Source organism: Pleurodeles waltl, chromosome 9, assembly GCF_031143425.1.
Source record: "Pleurodeles waltl isolate 20211129_DDA chromosome 9, aPleWal1.hap1.20221129, whole genome shotgun sequence".
Lineage (NCBI taxonomy): Eukaryota > Metazoa > Chordata > Amphibia > Caudata > Salamandridae > Pleurodeles > Pleurodeles waltl.
The window spans coordinates 69,939,969-69,959,365 of record NC_090448.1 but is presented as its reverse complement, the minus strand read 5'-3'; the positions used below and the strand labels follow the sequence as shown (position 1 = coordinate 69,959,365).

General features: G+C 45.2%; 1 protein-coding gene across 1 annotated transcript in view; it reads left to right on the top strand.

Annotated features, from left to right (window-relative positions):
• Positions 1–19,397, top strand: part of LOC138259583 (uncharacterized) — a 263,081-nt gene that overhangs the window by 227,175 nt on the left and 16,509 nt on the right. Inside the window, exons 4-5 of the mRNA XM_069207417.1 lie at positions 7,029–8,531; positions 17,873–18,028. Of these exons, the coding sequence (XP_069063518.1) occupies positions 7,029–8,531; positions 17,873–18,028 (1,659 nt within the window). The remainder of the gene's footprint in view (positions 1–7,028; positions 8,532–17,872; positions 18,029–19,397) is intronic.

Genomic DNA, 19,397 nt, shown 5'->3' with positions numbered 1-19,397 from the left:
TATTCCCGGATGTCATCCTCCAACAGGAGGTGCATCTAATGGGCAGTACCTGTAGGGCTCTAGATAGGTGTGCAGATACAAAATGGTTGCCCACGCGGGTTATGCTGCTATTTCCAGGAGACGGGGGATCCTGATCAGAAAGTAGTTCCCGCTTACTAATGACCACACATGGACGGATAGGGAGTGTGGGGGGGCTGCGATATGTGGCACTAACTCTGACCTGGGAGGGCTTCTCTGTCAATATTGTATCATTCTGTGTCCTACTGCAACTCCATGATATCCTTCTTCCAGATTTGAGCTCTGCCCTGCTGATCCTACCTGATGGGGGCACTACTGCTGGTAGAAGATTTCAGAATTACACTTTGGGCCTGATTTAGATCCTGGCAGAGGGAATGCTCCGTCGCAAATGTGACGTATATCCCATTCGCCTTATCACAATCCCCATAGGATATAATGGGATCGGAATACGGTGGACGGGATACCCGTCACATTTGTGACAAAGTATTCCCTTCACCAGGATCTGAATTGGGCCGTTAGTAACGAAAAGGACTGATGGCCCCCACAGCAGGCTACTTCCTCGTGGAGTCAACTTATGTTCTGCGTATCAGTCCATGGTCTGGTTGATGTGTGGCGGACCCTCAGTCCTACATCACAACACTTTACTTTTCACTCTGGGGGTTCATAGTAGTTTATCACGTGTTAATTATATCCTCACTCTAGCTAACTAACTATTTCTGAGATTTTGAGAAGTATGTAATTTGCCCAGAAGTATCACTGACCACTCTCCGGCATGCTCCATCTGAGTCTTACACCAAACATAAATACTGCGGTATCATGCGTAACCCATGGTACTTTAAGATCCCAGGATCAGAGAGGACCTCCTGGAGGACACAGATCAATATTTTAAGGAAAACGAGTCCTCAGTGGACTTTGTATTAACCTTATGGGAAGCCTATCAAACAGTCATTAAAGGACAGGGCCTTTCATTGATAGCGGGACACAAAAAAGATACCAGGGCTAAAATTGAGGCGTTTGAGCGTGAGACCCTCAGACCTAGAGAACAACCTACTAGATTGGGGCGCTGGGTAAGTCAGACCCATCCTAGAACTTTAGCAGCAAGAGTATAGGGATATAGCTCCAGAGGCTGGCAAGGTGAAGCAATAGGACAACACAGCGTGGACTTTGAGGTTGGGGACTAGGATGGGAGACAGATTGCATGGCTTGACAATGAGCGGGCATGAAGCTGGATGGTAGAAATACAAACTGAGGACTGTAGGCGTGAAGAGACAGGAAGTGGCGGACACTTTCTCTTCCTATTACACCCATATATACTGAGCGGCTGTGACCACTACGGCGGAAGACTCTCAAGCATTCCTGGCTGATCCACAGCTCCCTGTCCTCACAAATGAAGTTAACCAACTCCTAGAAACCAGGGGTGTGAATTCCTATTGCCAGACGCCGGTAACATATTGTTTGGGGTCAAGGGCAACAAGTTTTCATGTTTATTTTGTCCTTGGGACAAGTAGGCCTAACCACACCTGCAGCACAAACTCTTTGGCTGCCAGCTTACAGACAAGGGAACTGTCTGCAGTTGATGTAATGTGTCCACATGTTAATGCTGTTTGAACTTGTATTTATGGTTCATTAATAAAAAGCCTTCATTATTAGGGTGAGCGATGTAAATAAACGTTTTCAGGACACACTGCACTACTGACGTCGGTTCCAGTTAAAAAAAAAAAAAAAAGGTGTACACATGTTTGCAAAGTTTAACTATATGAGGCTAAGTATAATGCTACCAGAATGCTCTGTGATTAGATGCAAATGTTTGCAGAAGCTCTTAAGCAAGAGTGATGATTATTTGCTTTCAAAATAAAATATTCAGGGGAAAAATGCAAGTAGAAAAAAAAATGTTTCACTGCTATGAAATTTTAGGTGCTATTTCTTTGAAGCGTCGTGGAAAATCACTGTACCCCTTTTCAACAAGATTATGAGAAGCATGAAAGTAAACAAGCACTGGCAAAGCCAATCAATCCGACTTATTTTTTATTTTTAAGTCTTTTGGTTTTGTCAGTGCGTGTCTTGTTGTGACATGGCTTTTGTAACACTTTATTGATGTGGGAGCTGCCAGTTCCTCACCATTGTAGCAAACACTGGCAACAAGGAAACAACATTTTTTGGTCTCAAAATGCACACACTGAGACCAGTGGCGTAACAAAGGCCCTGTAGCCCCCCTCTAGTTGGGCCCTCTCAGCACAGCAACTGTCTTGAGTCAGGCTGGTGTGTGGGGCGGCCAGGGGAGGAGGTTGCTCGAACTCCATGTTCTTTGCAGGGCACCCCCTTCAGTTTCATTACACCACTGATTGCCCCAGTAAATCCTGGTACTGAACTAAACTACTTTATGTGCCAATATGCTCCTTGTGGAAGAGCAGAAGGGGGTCACTGACATGAAAGCCAGCTGACAGAGAGAGAAATAGACGTTTTATAAAAACAAAATGTCTTAACGCCAGACCTAATTAGAGGCCCAGTTCTTAACGAAAGTCACAAAAGTGCACCCATGGTATATGTCTTTGAATTAGTGGCTTTCATGAATTCACAAGAACTTACAGAAGTAGACCAGGAAATCGTACTCCTAGGAAATATTTGTGAACTGTATTTTAGCACGAGCAAATATGCATGTGTAGCTGTGTTCATGTGAAAATCTGATGGGCGTTTACAAGTTTACTTTCCCTCCAACCACTTTTTCCACAACCCTGGAAGAACTTCTACTTCTGCCATTGTCAGGAGTAAATTTCCAACCTTTCTAATTACGGAAAAGATTAGAGAAGAGCTGGTGAAAATCCTTAAAACATGCAAGTTAGTAGGTTTGCCGAATCAAAGGCATTCCAGCCCTAGAACTATTGCTTAATGCTTCCTCCAGCCCCAGTACATAGATCTGCTGAAAAGTGGCAAAATCAGGAAATTGCGATCGTAGGGATTTAAATTGCAAGTATTCAAGCCCTGCAGAAGTAGACCTGGCATAATCCAAGCTCTCAAATGTCACCACAGGGTCAAGTTTTTTTTTTTTTTTTTTTTTTTTTTAACAGGACAAGTAGATTTAAGAAGTAGCATGTCCCATGCCCCGTTATGGGCCACAGCGGGGTCTCCATAGAACTTTATGAGCTAACAGCACCCCAGCTCACCCCCCCACCTGTGGCGGATGTATAAAGAGGGCCGGGACAATGGCCTTCTCCTCGAGGACCAAAGGCTGGCCTGTGTTGTAGTCCTACGCAAAGAGGGTAAACTACCAAAGCGCTGCGCATCTTTCAGGCCCATCGCTCTCCTCAATGCCAAATTAAAACCTTAGCCAAGGCACTGGCAAATTGTCTCATACCGATTATTTAAACACTGGTTCACCCAGATCAGTGTGGTTTTATGCCAGGGTGCAGTACTGCACATAATCTTCAGCGCCTGCATGGAGCACTGGGCCAAGTGAACAGGTTGAGGAAAGATGCTCTTGCACTCTCTTAACGCTGAATGGAATTCAACACGATCAAATGGCCATCTTCCTAAGTTTTGGCCAGAATGGGTTTTGGCCCGCGCTATATTGCGTGGATACACCTTCTCTATACCGAACCCTTAGTGCGTGTTACGGTTATTAGAATGGGGGGGGGGGATCTCCCAGGTGTTTAAACTCCAACATGGTACTCGGTAGGTGTGCCCAATTTTGCCCTTAATTTTTCCACTCATTCTGGAACCCCTTGCAGCCTAGATAAGGGGAGATCCGTTGATTAGAGGAAACCGGTGGACTGAATGCTGGGAAGATAGATTATCGCTTTATACAGATGACTTTGTGCTCTATGTGCAGATCCTGCCCTCACCCTAGATAGAAAAATGCGCATTCTTACCCAGTTTGGTCAGTATTCAGGCCAAAATCCCTAATCTATATCCTGAGTGGACAGATGCCAAGATTGCCTCTGGCTTGTGAGATTAGGGTCGCTAGCGCTGGACTTCGCTATGTTGGTATCCATGTTAACACTGACCCAGAATTGTTCTATAGCAAGAATCTACTGCCACTGCTGACGGGTTTAAAGCAAGATGTCCAGCTCCGGGCGGTCCTTACCACTATCTCTTCTAGGCAGGGCAATTCTCTTAAAGATGATGGCCCTGCCTTGTTTTCTCAATGCCTTACACAATTCACCTTATCCGGTCCCTGCGACTTACTTCAGGGTGATAGAGACCGAGATTGGGACGCCTCTCTGGGATGGGAGGAACCTGGATTTGCAAAGTGGGATATAATAGGCCTGTCTAGGGTGGGGGATCTTTTGGAGCACAGAGGCATTGTTTCCTTTGTAGATTTAGAGGGAGAATACCAGCTAGCCCCCACCGATACTTTTTGCTACCTGCAGATTAGGCATACACTTAGTACTACCCAAGTGAGAGGATGTTCCTGAATCCTCATCCCTAGAGGATCGATAGTTAGACGACCCTATGCCCCGCAAAGCGATTTCCCTCATATATAAGAAACTGATTAATAACCTGCCGTATACACTTTAGGTGGTTGCGAGAGAAGTGGAGTGGGACTGGGAATCAAATCTTGCTAGACAATCGGCATACGGTCTACATCCGAAGTAAGCAACCAGCCATAATCGTTTTATAGTTCAGCAAGAGTCTGACATAATCTGCCTTCAGAGTGCACAGAAAGCTCTTAAATAATTAGGCTAGCATAGACACTGCTCAGTTCAAAATTGATAGAAAATCTAAACATAAATCAAGGAACAGAGTGGCTTAGTCTGCTCCCTAAGCAAGTGCAAAAATGTTTGCCACATTGTCAAAATGCAGCATATTTTGTAGTGTTCCAGACAAAAAAGTCACACACTTTGCATTGTGTAAAATGACATAATAGGTCTTGAATAAAAAAGGTACATGTAAAAGCACCAAACACTATTCACATTCACATGACGCATGAAATATGAAACAATTAGAAACACCTACTTTGTTGCAGAGTAATATTCAAAATATGGATAAAAGAGGAGGTGGCTGTGCATTTCATTTAATTCAAATACAAGCAATGAATGGTTTATGCAAGAGCCTCGAGATAAAGAACTTGCAGTTGAGAGCGGAAAGAAATCTCAGGCATAGTTTTCACATGAGGAAGGCACATTAATACATTTGTATTTCATTTTCACAGAAACACAGTAAAGAGAGCCTCTGTTTTGCTGATTTTTCTAAAATAGATAATCACAGACGTATGAACGTAGAAAGCCTTGTTCATTGTAGGATAAAATTGCAGATTTTTTCAGACTAGATGTCAATGCAAGCTGGCTATGGCCTTGTCTTTGTTAGGATTTACCATCCGGCCACTTGGTGGCGTTCCATAAACCCCTCTCGGTTCATACCATTTTACATTAAAATGATTATATACACTTCTAGACCTTGCATTCCCAGATCCACTTTTTTACTCTAATCCAGGTGTCTGCACCACCATCCTGATGCATCATGGTCACTGTAGTCCTTTCTTTCTCTAATCCCTGCCCAGTAACATTCTGGTGGCGATGTTCTATTCATTAACTTGATTCCCGAATCCTACAGCCTGTATGACTACTTTCCATCTGCATTCTGGACTTTTCTGACTCTTGGCTCCGACCCGTACTCCATTCCTGGCTTTCCTGTGTATATCTTGTGTCTTCTGGTTTCCCTAGTCTTCCCCTTTCCAAATCCCAGCTATACATTAGTGGCTTCCTGGTTCATTGCACTTAGTTGACTCCTCTTATGCTTCTTCCCCGAGCCTCCTGCTATTTCAGCCCTGTAAACCCTCACTGCAGTGACTCACAACTGACCTTGCTGCTGAACCTCCTTTCTCCCTATTTGATCCTGCTGCCATACTCTAGGCTTGCATTTTGATTTCGTTTTTCATTGTTATTTGATTCCATGTTCCTATTCTGAATAGTTATTTGTGTCTCTTGCCTGTGTCTTGTTCTTCCTGTGTTTGTTCCAGTGTTTGCCTTGTTCTAGTTCTGACTGCACACATGAAGACCTGTCTTACATATGCAGATTCCTTAACTTGTACTCTGTGTTCCTGGTATGACTACATACTCTTGCCCTTTCCTAGATAGTGTGCAGATTTCCTGTATTCATAGAAACTTATTTGAGTGCAGATTTTCTCTGAGCCCAAATCCCGTTTCTTTGTACTTTCTACTGTTCCCCTTTGTCTTCTTGTGTGTTGTATTATTCATTGATTGTCATTGCTTCCAAGAGTGACAAACTCCAAGGCTTGTGTCTTTGAGGAAGAGAACCACCAAGCGCTCCTTCTCGATAGGCGCTGCTGGGGGGGTCCCCCTGAACTCTGAGAGATTAATCTGCTCCTTGCCATCTAGTAAGATCTTTTCACCTCATAGAAAGATCACTTCTGAGGAGCTGACAAACTATCATTTCTATAGTTTGCTTATCGTTTCCTTGCTTAACCTTCCCGTGGTTTAGATATCCTTATAGATTCCCCTGCAGACCTACCAATTCCATATTTACTGCCTGTTCCAACCTGCTTTAGTCCTCCGGTTCTGTACTTCTTTCTTCCCAGCCCTCAGGTCCTCTCTTTTTCATATATAACTTATTCTCTGAGATGACCGTATTCATGCAGAGGGCAACCAACTCCCTCTTGCCTTATCTTGTCCTGAAATCAGCTTGAGTCCCTGACAGATTTTCCCAAACTTTCAAGATCCGTGACATTGAGGCCTAGTTATTCCAACTGAAACATCCGAAGTAAGCATTAATTTCTAATTAGTAAAAACACTTCTGCGGTTGTGCTGTAAAATAAAGGCAAATTAAACTCTTCTTACAAACAACATTCATGTCACTTTTTAAAGTACATTAATCAGTGAATTTTGTGTCACTGGTAGATTGTATGTATTACAAATTGTAAATTACATTACATGTGCCTGTGAATTGGAGCATTGCATTTTCGTTCTCCCTTGATGTTCCTGTATATTCTATAGTTGTGTTTTGCCAATTCAGTTAAAGAGGCACACAAACGTCTTTCTTTTCCTTCACGTTAGGTAAAACATGGAAATGTCTCATGCGTTAATATGGACAGCAGCAGCAGTCGCCTTCCAAAGGTTGTGGATAAAGAGAGCGTGCAAGAAACTTCTTCACTTGAGAGAAGAAGAAGCACGAGAAGTCGAAGTAATCAGGGTTGTCCTGAATTGTTCATGAGGGCTCTCCAGGATGCTATTGGGAACTCTAACACCAGTCGAGTGAAAACAGCATCAGTCCTAGGGGAAGAATGCCCGCCACACCAGAGAATCGAATTGAGCCAGCCAGTGAGTAGCAGTTCCAGGAGTTTTGGGTATTTTTCAGGTGGTGACCAGCAAGAGCATGAAAACGGTCAAAGCAGGAGCTCGAAACTGCTTACAAATAATGTGTCTGGTTCTAGAACAGCAGGGGAATGCCAGCAAACAAACCTTTATTCATGTCCCTCCTCAGAAGATAGTCACCATGTAAATATTGAGTCATACCTCGAATCACAGGACGGCAATCCGCTTTACTCAAAGTCCCGAAATAGTGACACTTATCCTTCGAGGAAAAGCAGGCTCAACAATACTGCGGGTTTACGACCAAGACAGAGCAGACATAGTGATCCTGCAGTTTATCGAATGGCCAAGGAAAACAGAGATATTGACCGTGCCTCAGATAAGGTCAAAAATAGCATTACAGCAGTTTATCCAGCATCGAGAGGTGATGTTTATAGCAATGCGAGAGATAGCACCTTCAGGGATACTACAGATATTACTTCATCAAACAACAACAGAGGTACAGGCACTACACTTTATTCAACAGCAAGGAAGAGTTTGCATAACTACACTGAAATACGTACCTTGAGGAACAACAGCTGTAATGACACTGATGTTTGTTTATCAAATGAGAATGTCTGTAGGAGCTCCATTGGTCTTCCATCAGCACTGGATAGCATGAATAGTGTTACCACAGTTTTTCAAACATCGGGACTTCGAGATAGTAACCATTGCAATTCCATAGTTCAAAGTACATCAAAGGATAACTTGTATAGTGATTACAAATCTAATCCTACAGCAAGTGACAGAAGACACAGTGGCCCTGATGGCTATCCTTCTTGTAAAATGAGTTGTTCTAGCAGTACCAACCTTTATCAAACTTTGGGAGATAGCAGACCTAACAATACTGAAAGGCATCTGTTATCATGGGAAAGTAAATATAATGATACTACACTTCATCTAACATCAGTGGACATCTCGTGTGCTGACGCTGTAGGCTGTCCACCGTCAAAAGAATTCAGTCCTAATGATACTGCAATTTATCCACGATCAAGAGATAGACCACTTTCTTCCACTGAAACTTGTCAAACATCAAAGGAAATCCTGCATACCAAGCTGGAAACACATAAAGTGCCCATAGTCAACTCTACTCATGTGGAACAGCAACAGCACGTTTGTGCTCGCAGAGTTGATCTTCATGAAGAAGCACCAAGGCTAGTGTTTTTGCATGAACATGACTCAGATGATGATGAGAAAAAGGCGAGTACGGTAGGATCATATCCTTGCCTACCATTGTTTACCTTGATTACTGCTCTACATGTGTGTGTATGTATATGTGTGTATGTGTTTGTATATGTATGTGTGTATATATATATATATAGAGAGAGAGAGAGAGAGAGTCAGTTTACTTTTTTTTTAATGCCTTTGTTATGGGCGGCACATGGATGTCTTGAATATATGTTTGTGGGACTGTTTCCTGAGCCTTTATCAGAAACGAGAGTGGTGTCTGGAGTGGCTGGGGCTTTCTTCTACGGTCTAGTTTCCACACGCATTCCATCCTTATCTTTATGGTTAGGATTCTCAGTGTTCCACAGAATGTTATCCCATAGGTGTGCCTTTGGTCTTCTAAAGAGACCCCTCTTTTCCTCTGCATTTAATGCCAGGGCCTGTCTACTTTCATCTTCACTCCATGGCTCAAATTGTCAAGCCAGTGTTGGGGAGGGGAAGGGGATTTAGTTCTCCAATGCATTGCTATGCAAGATTTGTCTATAAATCACTTTCTTGGGCATCGGACTTGGGTGTTATCTAAAACACTTGTATTTCAGAGCAAACCAAGACAGTCTAGTAAAAATGCATGGTAATTACATCTAGGACAGTTAATGGCTTCCCTCCCTAGTATTAGATTTAATCTCCTTGGGGAAATATAGGTCTTAGGTTGATATTTAAATTGATTATATTTAAATGGTATATTTCTGGAGACCGCCTTAACATGCATGAATATCTGCTCCCATTCCCTCTCATTTAGGGGTTTGCCCAGGTTACCCTTCCATTTAGCTTGGTCCTATACCAGTTCAGGTTGAGCCGTTCATAGGTGTGATTTGTAGAACTGCATTACTGGTTTACTCCTGTCTCTACTGTGAAAATGAATTGTAAGACTTTATGGGTAGCTGAAAGGTGTTGAAATTCCACCACCTATGCTTAGTACTATGAGTGATAGCAACATAGTTGGAAAATTCGGGATGGCAGACTGTTTAGGCAATGTAGTTACAGGTATCAATTCAACATCTTGGTATAGGTTACCTACCGTGAGCTTCCCAGCCTCTGTCCAGTGCGTCAGAACTTTGAAATGGCCTGTCTTTCTTGGAGACCCTGCAAGAGGGATCTTAGGTGCATGTTTTGGTCTGGATGCCATTATTTGTACACATCTCGCCCAGCATCTCAGGACTATTGGCAACATTCAGTGTGCTTGTTTACCTCTTGGGGCTCAGGAGTTGTGCTTCCTGTGCATCTTTCAACGCCATAGTTATCAAACACACCAGTTCCTGAGCAAGTCCTTCATCCACCCATCTAGATTTATTTGGACCTGGTGCCACCGATAGTGTAGCTAGAGATTGGTTATCCAAGCCCTCCTTCAGACAGCGGTAATTATAAGGTCTTTAGAGCTGTGCTGGTTCCCTGCCCAGGTTTAGTCCCTCAGGATCGCCTGCAGTTGCCTGAAACCAGATCTCTGGCACCCATTTGGGTAATTTACTAATGTAATAAAGCAACATAAGGAGGATCACCACTTTAGTCAAAGCTACTTTGCCCATCGTTGACAGCTTCAAAGTCTGCCAAAATTCCGTGCTGCCCTTTACACTCCTCACTCGCAGATTTCCCACATCAAGTCATCAGTTCTGTAATGAATTCCTTCCTCCAAATCTTAGAACGAGGTTGTCCCCTGGTAAGGTCCCAGCAGGTCAATGCCTCAGGACTCATCTGCCTATCTTGGTCTGTTAGGCACATGCCGTTGACTGATTTGTCCCTCGACCAGAGAGTATGTCAGACTCTTCAAGGTGCCCAGCTATAGCTGCCAACCCTTGCCCCCTGTCTTCCAGAAATAAGATAATTTCAGCATAGAGCACCATCATCTGTATGTCGCCCCACCCCCTGACCCACCCACCCTCCCCAGCATAATTGCTGTGCCCCTAGGGTCTCATAAAAGGGCTGTATATTTAAGGTGAAGAGTACTGGGAGAATGGGCATTCCTGCCACACCCTTGATATATAGAGTAGAAAGTAGAGATTTCATGTCAGTTTCAATTCTTGCCATGGGATTGTGATCTGAGCGTATTGTGCTTTTTCAACGCCTCCCCATACCAGTGTGTCTAAGTATTGCAAACAGCAATCTCCAGCTGTGGGTGTCAAATGCTTCTTCTAAGTTAGCATCCAGCACAGTGGCACTTAGACAAATGTTTACCAGCGTTCCTTTCATTGTTCTCATAAGGCATCTGACATTGACGGTTGGGTTCCTGCTAGGTATGAAACAGTTTTGTTCATGGTGCATTAGCGATGCGATAATCCAAGTCTCTGGACCAAATCCTTATTCACTATTTTGTAGTCAAGATACAACTTTGATAGTGGTCTATATGAGGATCTATAGAATGGTTTGTGCTCTTTGGGAATGGGTACCATCAATGCCCCATTAGTAGTATTAGGGAGTCTACTCAAACTGGGGTACAAGCACAGTGCGATATGTTAAGTAGAATTCGACCAGCAAGCCATTCATGTCTGTTGTTTTACCGTTGGGTCAGTAATGTTAATTTCCCCATTTGTGATTTGGCCTCCCAGCCATCCTGTTGACCCTCTTCATATTCAGGCTATCTAGATAAGCTAATATTTCTGATTCTGGGCTTTTAAGAGTGCCCTTTATAATCTTTGATAACAATGCAGGAAGGCCATGTTAGTACTGACCTGTTCTTGGACCATCCGCCTTAGGATGTGTATTGTATCTGCAGAATGGTATCTGTCCCCAGAACTTGGTTTGATTAGCATTACGTTTAAGCATCCCTATCTTTCAGCCTGCAAGTGAACGTGGGCTTTGTACATCCTATAGTCAAGGCACTTCAGTCTCTCAACCAGGGTAGATTATTTTTTTTCCTGGGGTTCACAAACTCTTGTTTTTGTGGGTGCCTATATCGCCTCCAACTCATACAGAGAATTATCCATGTTGAGCAGCTCCTTTAACATTGTTTGCCTCTGTTATTGTGCCAATACAGTGACCCCTGACCACCATCTTGAATGCTTCCTATTTGACTATTGCATCAACAGCTGTCCCCTTAATTTCTGAAGGAATTGGATGTTGCTTCTACCCAGTGCTTAATTTGTAAATAAAAACTTGCCATTGCTGAAAGCCGCTCTCCTAAACGTACGCTCCTGCAATTATATGTGAGAACACGGGATACTGCAGTAGCGTAATCCTGAAGCCATCTCGGGCCTCTTCAATCCATTTACAGCCACTCCCTGCCCCTTCAGCTCACTCTTGCAGCTTTCTGCTTTCTCACACTGTGGCGCATTTCATTTTTCTCTTCCTCCGTCCTTCCCATATGTCTTTTGCTCGCAGTAAATGCTTGAGGCAATAAATAAGTACCGGCCCTCAAAAATAAGTGCTGATGCCCCGCACCGGACACCATAAGCACAAATTAAGCACTGCTTCTACCAGAGAATCCTAAAAGGTTAGATCTTCCATCGCATCGCACTAAAGTTGGCATGTTGGTAAAGGTGCGGTCTTCCCTATTGTATTTTCATTAGTAATCAATTGTGATCAAGGAGAACCTGCAAGTCATAGACCCAGGACTTAAAAGAAGTGCTCTCTGTTACCTCCATGCATCTCGGATATCTACCACTTCCAAGTTGTCAAGCCAGTGTGTAAAATCCTCTGCCACCTTTGATGCTCATGTGGTCACGAGTGGAGGTAGGGATCTGTCCATTTCAACATTTAGCACACTTTTTGATGATGGAGTCTTTGGGCCAGCTCTCTGATCCAGTTAAACTGCAGTGAAATAATTGCATCTGTTAGGGGCGAACAGGCTCCTTTGCACTACTTCCAGGCTGTCTAGTCTACCCAGGGCTATTATGTGCTGTCCCTATGTGTCTCTGTCCATGTGCACACCTGGTCTGACCCAAACTAGTGCTCCCCTTGCATAAGTTGAAAAGCATGTGACAAACACCTACCCCTTCCACAGTTTTGCTGGAGTCACTCTGCTTCCCTGCAGGTTAGATGTGTCTACTAGAGGAAGTCCCTGTGTGGACCTCTTTGCTTTAAAGAATTAAACGGCCCAATGTAATTATGTATGATATATCGCTTATTATTGGACCTATCCCACTTACATTCCATCTGATGTAGATGATTAGTGTATTTGTTGTGCTGGCTTAGTTCTGGAGGGAGAAACCCTGGTTGCAGACCACTCAGGACCATTACCAGGCGTTTCACCTTCCTTCCTTCCTATTAATGCTCATGTTTCTATTAGTCAGCAACACTGATTTTTCATTAATTTTGTCAGAATCTCTAAAAAAAAATATATATATATTTACAAACTCCCATGACCTGACACCTGTAACACTGTGGGGTGTATGCGATAAGTTCACAAAATTGTTATTGCGTCCCCTACAACATTACTAGCAACAGTACCTTTGACATTCACCCATCAGGCGATTCATACTCTCAGCTAATCTGTAGGCGTTCTAAAATGGCAGTACATTTTTCAAACAGCTAAGCACAGAACACTGTCATCCCCAGAAAAGCTAAAAGTTACTATCCACAGTCACTGAACGTCCTCAATAGCTCTCAGCAACCCCGGTATGAGCACATTCCTCTTCCAAGATATTTTACTTCCTGAACAGCGCTTGTCCCTTCTCAACTTTAAACCCTCATTCAAACTTTGAGAACCTCCTTCACTTTGCACATGTGATCTTCATCTTTCCCAAATATCATTACTCCTCGGGGTAATACATGTTCTGCTGAAAAACAGCAACTGAAAGGCTGAACTGCATTTTGCAAAACGAAAAAACCCTATTAGGCAAAACAAACGCAGTAAAATGCAGGGATTTTCCAACAAGAACAATTTGATGATATGCAGAGTGCATATTGAGTCCATTTCCAGTGTGGAAAAAATGTGGCTCCTGACAACATATTAAACATTTTGTGAATCTTTGGCAAGTAGGGTGTTGTAGGAAGCTGGCCTGGTGTGTGGTGGACACCTATGGTGTTTGCACTTTATACCAGGCCCAGGCAACCCCTATTAGTGAATAAAGACATTGTCTAGGAAACCAGGGCTCTCTAGTGGTAGCTGTGATGAGCAGCCGAGACTGATCTAGGAGGAGTGTAAAGCATTTGTAATACCACAACAGTCACACAGCAACTTATCACACCTGAAAGGAACCAGACAGTGTTACAAAAATAAAGGTACTTTATTATAGTAGCACCGAACTGGATTATTTATAGGCAGTCACCCAGCTGGAGGTAAGTGCATATATATATATATATATCATTTTTAGGAATTAGCATTGCAAAAAAAAAGTAGTTAATAAGTGTTAGGGCCCTATAGTGGGGACAAACCATATACTAAAATAGTGGAATGTGAAGTGAAGTCCCATACCCAAGGACATGGAGTAGTTAAAGATGACCAGGGAGAACTCGGGATCCCAAGAGGTGAGTACCTAAGTGACCCCACAGCAACCAAGATAGCAGAGGTCTTCCCAAGGACTAACAAGAGGACTAAAAGAGAGGAAGATTGCAAGAGCAGAACCAGTTTGTGCAACCCAGTGGATTCCCGAAGAAGAGGACCTGAGAAAGAAGGGGACAGAGTCCAGTCTACACAGGAGTGTCCAGACTGGGCAGGAGCCACTACCCATCCTTCTGTGGCTGAAGAACCAGGTCAACGAGGGACGATGAAGATAATCTCTGGACCCCAGGAGCTGCAGGAAGTCCTTGGAGCCATGCAGATGATGTCCCACATCAGTTGCCGGGTCGCAGTTGGTTAGTGGTCAGGGGGATCACCAACAAGCCTTGGCAAATGCAAGTTGGTGCAAAAGTAGAGTTGCGGAGCTGAAGAGGACCAGCAAGGTCCAGGGGACTCGGCCCTTGGAGGGGAGTCAGAGTGTCCCTCAGCAGTTGGGAAAGCCATCAGAAGCAGTTACAACCACCACAGGCAACCCACTGGCAGCAGGCACAGTAAGTTGCAGTGAGGCCCAGTCAGCACACCTGGAGAGGAGTGTCACGTCGCTGGAGCAGCAGAGGAGAGACTGTCCTTACAAGGTGGGAGTGCTGGAAGTCTGGGCTACTTGTAGACTGACGATCTCTTGGAGCAGAAGTCAACAAGCCTTTGGTACAGCAAGAGTCACAGTGCACAGGAGTACTGTCCTGCTAGGAGAGGCAAGGGCTCACAGTCTTCCAAGTTGGACAGCAGGTAGAGGACCACTCAAAACCACCACCTGTGTTGGAGATTCTTCCTGGAGCCAGATGGCAGAAGATCCCAGCAGCGGGTCGTCGTTGCCTTAGATGCCTGCGGATGCTGGGGTGTGACTCCTTCATTCCAAGGGAGATTCCTTCTTGCTTCTTTGGCGCAACTGAAGTTTTGCCAGCCGCAGAGTATGTACAGCTGTGGAAATGTTGCAGTTGCTGGGAGGAGCTGGAGAAACCATGTTGCAAGACGAGGTTGTCTCAGGAGTTGCAAGCTTGTTTGGTTCTTGAAGAGTCCAGGTGCGGTTCTGGTGGCTAGTAGCAGAAGACCCCACCATAGGAGTCCTGGTGGGGTCTTGCACGCCGATTCTGGAGACCCACCTGCAAGGGAATCCCTAAATAGTCCTACCAGGGGATTGATCACTCTACTGCGTGACCTCGTATCAGAGGGGGTCACTTACATCAGTCACCTGTCCTGACCAACCAGATGCTTCCAGGGGCCTCTCCACACCTTGTTTTCAAGATGGCAGGATCAAGTGGCCTCCTGTAGGAGCTCTGGGCATCACCCCTGGGGTGGTGATGGACAGGGGAGTGGTCACTCACCTTTGCTTTGTGTGCTTTTGCACCAAAGCAGGAACTGGGGTCACTGGACTAGTGCAAACTGGCTTATGCAAGGAGAGCACCAAATGTGCCTTTCAAAGCAAGCAGATGGCATGGGGCGGCTACCCCTCCCCAGCCATGGAACACCTATTTCCAAGGGAGAGGGTGTTGCCTCCCTCTCCCGCAGGAAATCCTTTGTTCTGCCTTCCCCCTTCTTAAGCTGGTCAAGCAGCAGGAGGGCAGAAACCGGTCTGTGGGGCTGCAGCAGCGTGGGCTGCCCGCAAACCCTGATACCAAACAGGCCAAGGTTCGGGGTTACCATTATGTAGCTGGACCACCTGTGGCCAGTAAATTGGTAAAATGGCTGGACAAAGTCCAGTGTATTGGAACTGGAGTTCATAGGGGCACCTCTGATCATGCAGGGGTGCCCTCACACGCAGGCACCTGCATCCTACTCTCTGGTCTAGGAGGGCCTACAATAGTGGAGGCTTACAGTGACCCGACGTGAAAGGGTGCATGCATCTTTTCATGAGGGCTGCAATGGCAGGCCTGTAGACCTAGTTTGCATGGGCTCCCATGGGTGGCATAATACATGCTGCAGCCCAGGACCATATACTAGGAACTTACAGAGGTACATCAGTGTGCCAATTGTGGGGTGTGAAGCGTACCAAAGCAACCAAATGGGAAGGAGAGAGCACTATTACTGGTGTCCTGGTTAGCAGAATCCCAGTGATGAAACAGCCAAAAAAGTGAGGGTAACCATGCCAAAAAGAGTGACTTTCCTACAGGTGCTATTCCACCAAAATTTCCTTTTTGAGGGTTCTAATGCTGTTGGATACATCTACCTGTGGATTCCCCACCTTTTGAATACTCCCAGTGCGCTAGCATTCAAGGGAAATCTTTTCTTTCTAGCTCTCCACATCGACGAGGACGTCACAATGGAACGGCTCCGCACGTGACTCCATCTCACGTCATCAGAGCCCAGCGTCCTGAGGTTAGTTCCCTCTTTCCCACACCTTTGACGCTAACGGTTTTTCTACTTCTGCAGATGTTATACTGTATCGAGGGATCTTTTTTTCCAGAGTTTTCTTTGGGTTACAATGTCTCTGTCAAAAAAGGCTTTAAACCTTGTAAAGAGTGTGGAGGTCATATGTCTGTCTCTGACCCACATGAAAATTGTCTCTGGTACCTGAGTTCCGACCATGACGTCTGGAGATGCTTTTCCTGCCAGACTATGTACCCAAAGGCACTGAAAGAAAGGGAGGCAAAGCTGTCCCTGGCCAAGGGTTAAAAAAAGAAACAAGGCCGCCGAAGATCAAGGCTTCGAGGAGTTGTCGTCTCACAGGTCCTCGAGGTCGCATAAGAAGCGACGGCGTCACAGCTCTCGGCGTCACTCTTCCCGAGATGCTAGCCCAAGGTTATTGTCGCCGGCTTCTAAGTCTTGGCGCCAGTCGACATAGGAGATGATCCCACTTTATTACCTCCACAACCAAAGTCTCCTGAGATGTCAATGGTGCCGTCTTTGGTGGAGATCTCGGCATAGTCTCCGAGTCCTGCAGGGCAGTTCTCTCCTATTACTCCACAAGACCAGAAGATTGAACAGCAGGAATGAAGTTGGGCCCTGCCTCAGCAGGAGTATCCACTTTTCCTAGGTACTGGGACAGATCCATCTGTTTTTTTAAATGCTATGGTTAGCATTTTCAACAGAACATGGCCCCGCTGGTAAGCCTGCGGGCCCCACAGGTCCTTTGGCCTTTAATCTGGGAGGCTTCCTGGCACTGTATAAACAGGCTCCTTTTAATGGCTTTTTGCCAACGGCTCCATCACCTTTGGAGGTGATAATGCTGCCAATAGTGACATCGGATAGATGTTGTCTGGCGTAGAGTCATTCTACTCCTTGTCAGAGTAATATCCCGGCTCCAGCTTCACTGGCGCCACAAAAGGCATCTTTGACTTTGGCGCACTCACTATCAAAGCCGCGACTGGTATCTAGATTAAGGTCTAGAAGGGAAGCCGTGAGGCTCTTGGAGGAGCAACAATACAGAGAGGTACGACAAGACCTTGAGGAAAAAGAGATTCCATTTCCTTCTCAGGGCTTTGAAGGTACTGAGGTGGCTAGTGGACTGTATACTTACTGGAGTGGGAATTATCACCTGGGGTATTCCACCTCCGGAGGTAACTAGTTACCATGGAGTGATCAGAAAGGCATCTGAACGTTTGGATTTGCCATTATCCATATCAGAGTTGAAGTCTAACATCCTGAATGAAATTCTTCACTCCTCATCTGCTGTATCAGAGCCTCTGCTGCCATTTAATGAGGCATTGACTGAGCCAGTCCTGGATCTGTGGCGTAAACTTGTAACTACTCAAGGTGTTTCTAAAGTAATTGCCAGGAGATATAGGGATTCGCCAGGTGACCCGCCATTTCGAAGTCAGCACCAAACACCTGAAAGTCTAGTTGTCCAGGCTTCTTGTTCTTCAAAGGCTGCTCCTGGTTCCTTCCCTACAACTCCAGCAGATGGAGAATAAAAGCATATGGAACAATCTGCTAAGAAGGTCTTTTCCTCATGTAGCATGGCATTAAAATCAGTAAACACTACATGTGTGTGTTGGGCAGATCTATCTATACACTAATGAACTCGGCCAAGGAGGTTGTTCCCATACTACAGCAGGATGTGCAGGAACGTTTTAAGGAATTACTGCAGGATAGTCAAGTGGCGGCTAAGCAGGTCAGTCAATCGGGCCTAGATACAGCAGATTCTGCTTCCATAGCCATGGGGATATAGGTGGCGACCAAAAAGCATGCATGGCTTAGGGGTTTGGGGTATTCCCCTGATGTGCAGTCTATCTTAACGGACCACCCGTTTGATGAATCCAGGTTGTTTGGAGACAAGGCTGACTCAGCATTGGAAAGGTTCAAGGAAAGTAAAGCCGTAGAGGTCTAGGGAGTTTGGCCGCAGCTCCTCCTTTCATGGGAGGCAGCGGTTTCAGGGTCATCAGTCTTGTCAACTCCCTTTATACGTCCCACAGAGGTCACGGGAGACTTAGGCAGCGTGGTGCCATCCAATAGCCTTGCTCCTCTTTCACGTCATCCTATGCTGGAAACCGATCAGGAAAGCAGCCATAGTTCTCTAACCTTCCCCCTACGGCAACATATGCTGCTGAAAAGGTAATTAACTTTCTCCAAGAGTGGTAGTCAATAACATCAGACTCATGGGTGTCAAGCATTGTAGGAAATGGGTATGCCCTTCCCTTTCTGGAGTTTCCACCTCCCTTCCCTCCCCAGCATACTTTTTGTTCAGAGGATCACCTGCAGTTGCTTCACCAGGAGGTACAAAATCTGCTGTTAAAGGGCACAGTGGAGTTGGTTCCGGAGCAAGAAAGAGGTCAGGGATGTTATTCAAGATATTTCCTGATCCCCAAGAAAGATGTTTTTTGAGGCCCATCCTAGACCTCCTGTTTGATGTACCATTTCAAAATCTTAGAAGTTCAAAATGCTGACCCTAGCTTAGGTGCTTCTGGCGCTAGACAAGGAAGACTGGGTGGTTTCTGTCGACTTGCAGGATGTGTATTTTCACAACCCCATTCTGCAGTCGCCTAGGAAGTATCTCTGGTTCATGGTAGGGTTGCTGCACTACCAGTTTGTGGTCCTTCCTTTTGGTCTTACTTCCACACCTTGACTGTTTACGAAGATGATGGCAGTGATTGCAGCACATCTCCGAAGAAAGGGAGTATCAGCATTCCCTTACCTGGACGATTGGCTGCTCAAAGCCAAGTCTCCAAAGTTAGCACTGCACCATTTGTAGGTGACAACCCTGTTGATGTTCAACCTGGGCTTTTCGTTGAATGTTGGCAAATCTCATCTAAAGCCCTCTTAGCACCTCCTGTTCATAGGGGCAGTACTAGACAAACCATTAAATCATGCCCCCACCACCCCCAATCGAAGGATTCGTGACATTCAGGCTATGATTCCACTGTTTCCAAATGGAGCGGTAGTTCCAGTGTCAAAGGTCCTACTCCAGCTCGGTTTGTTTGCTTCCTGTATTCTGCTGGTCACTCACACACGTTGGCACATGAGGGCTCTCCAGTGGTGCCTCC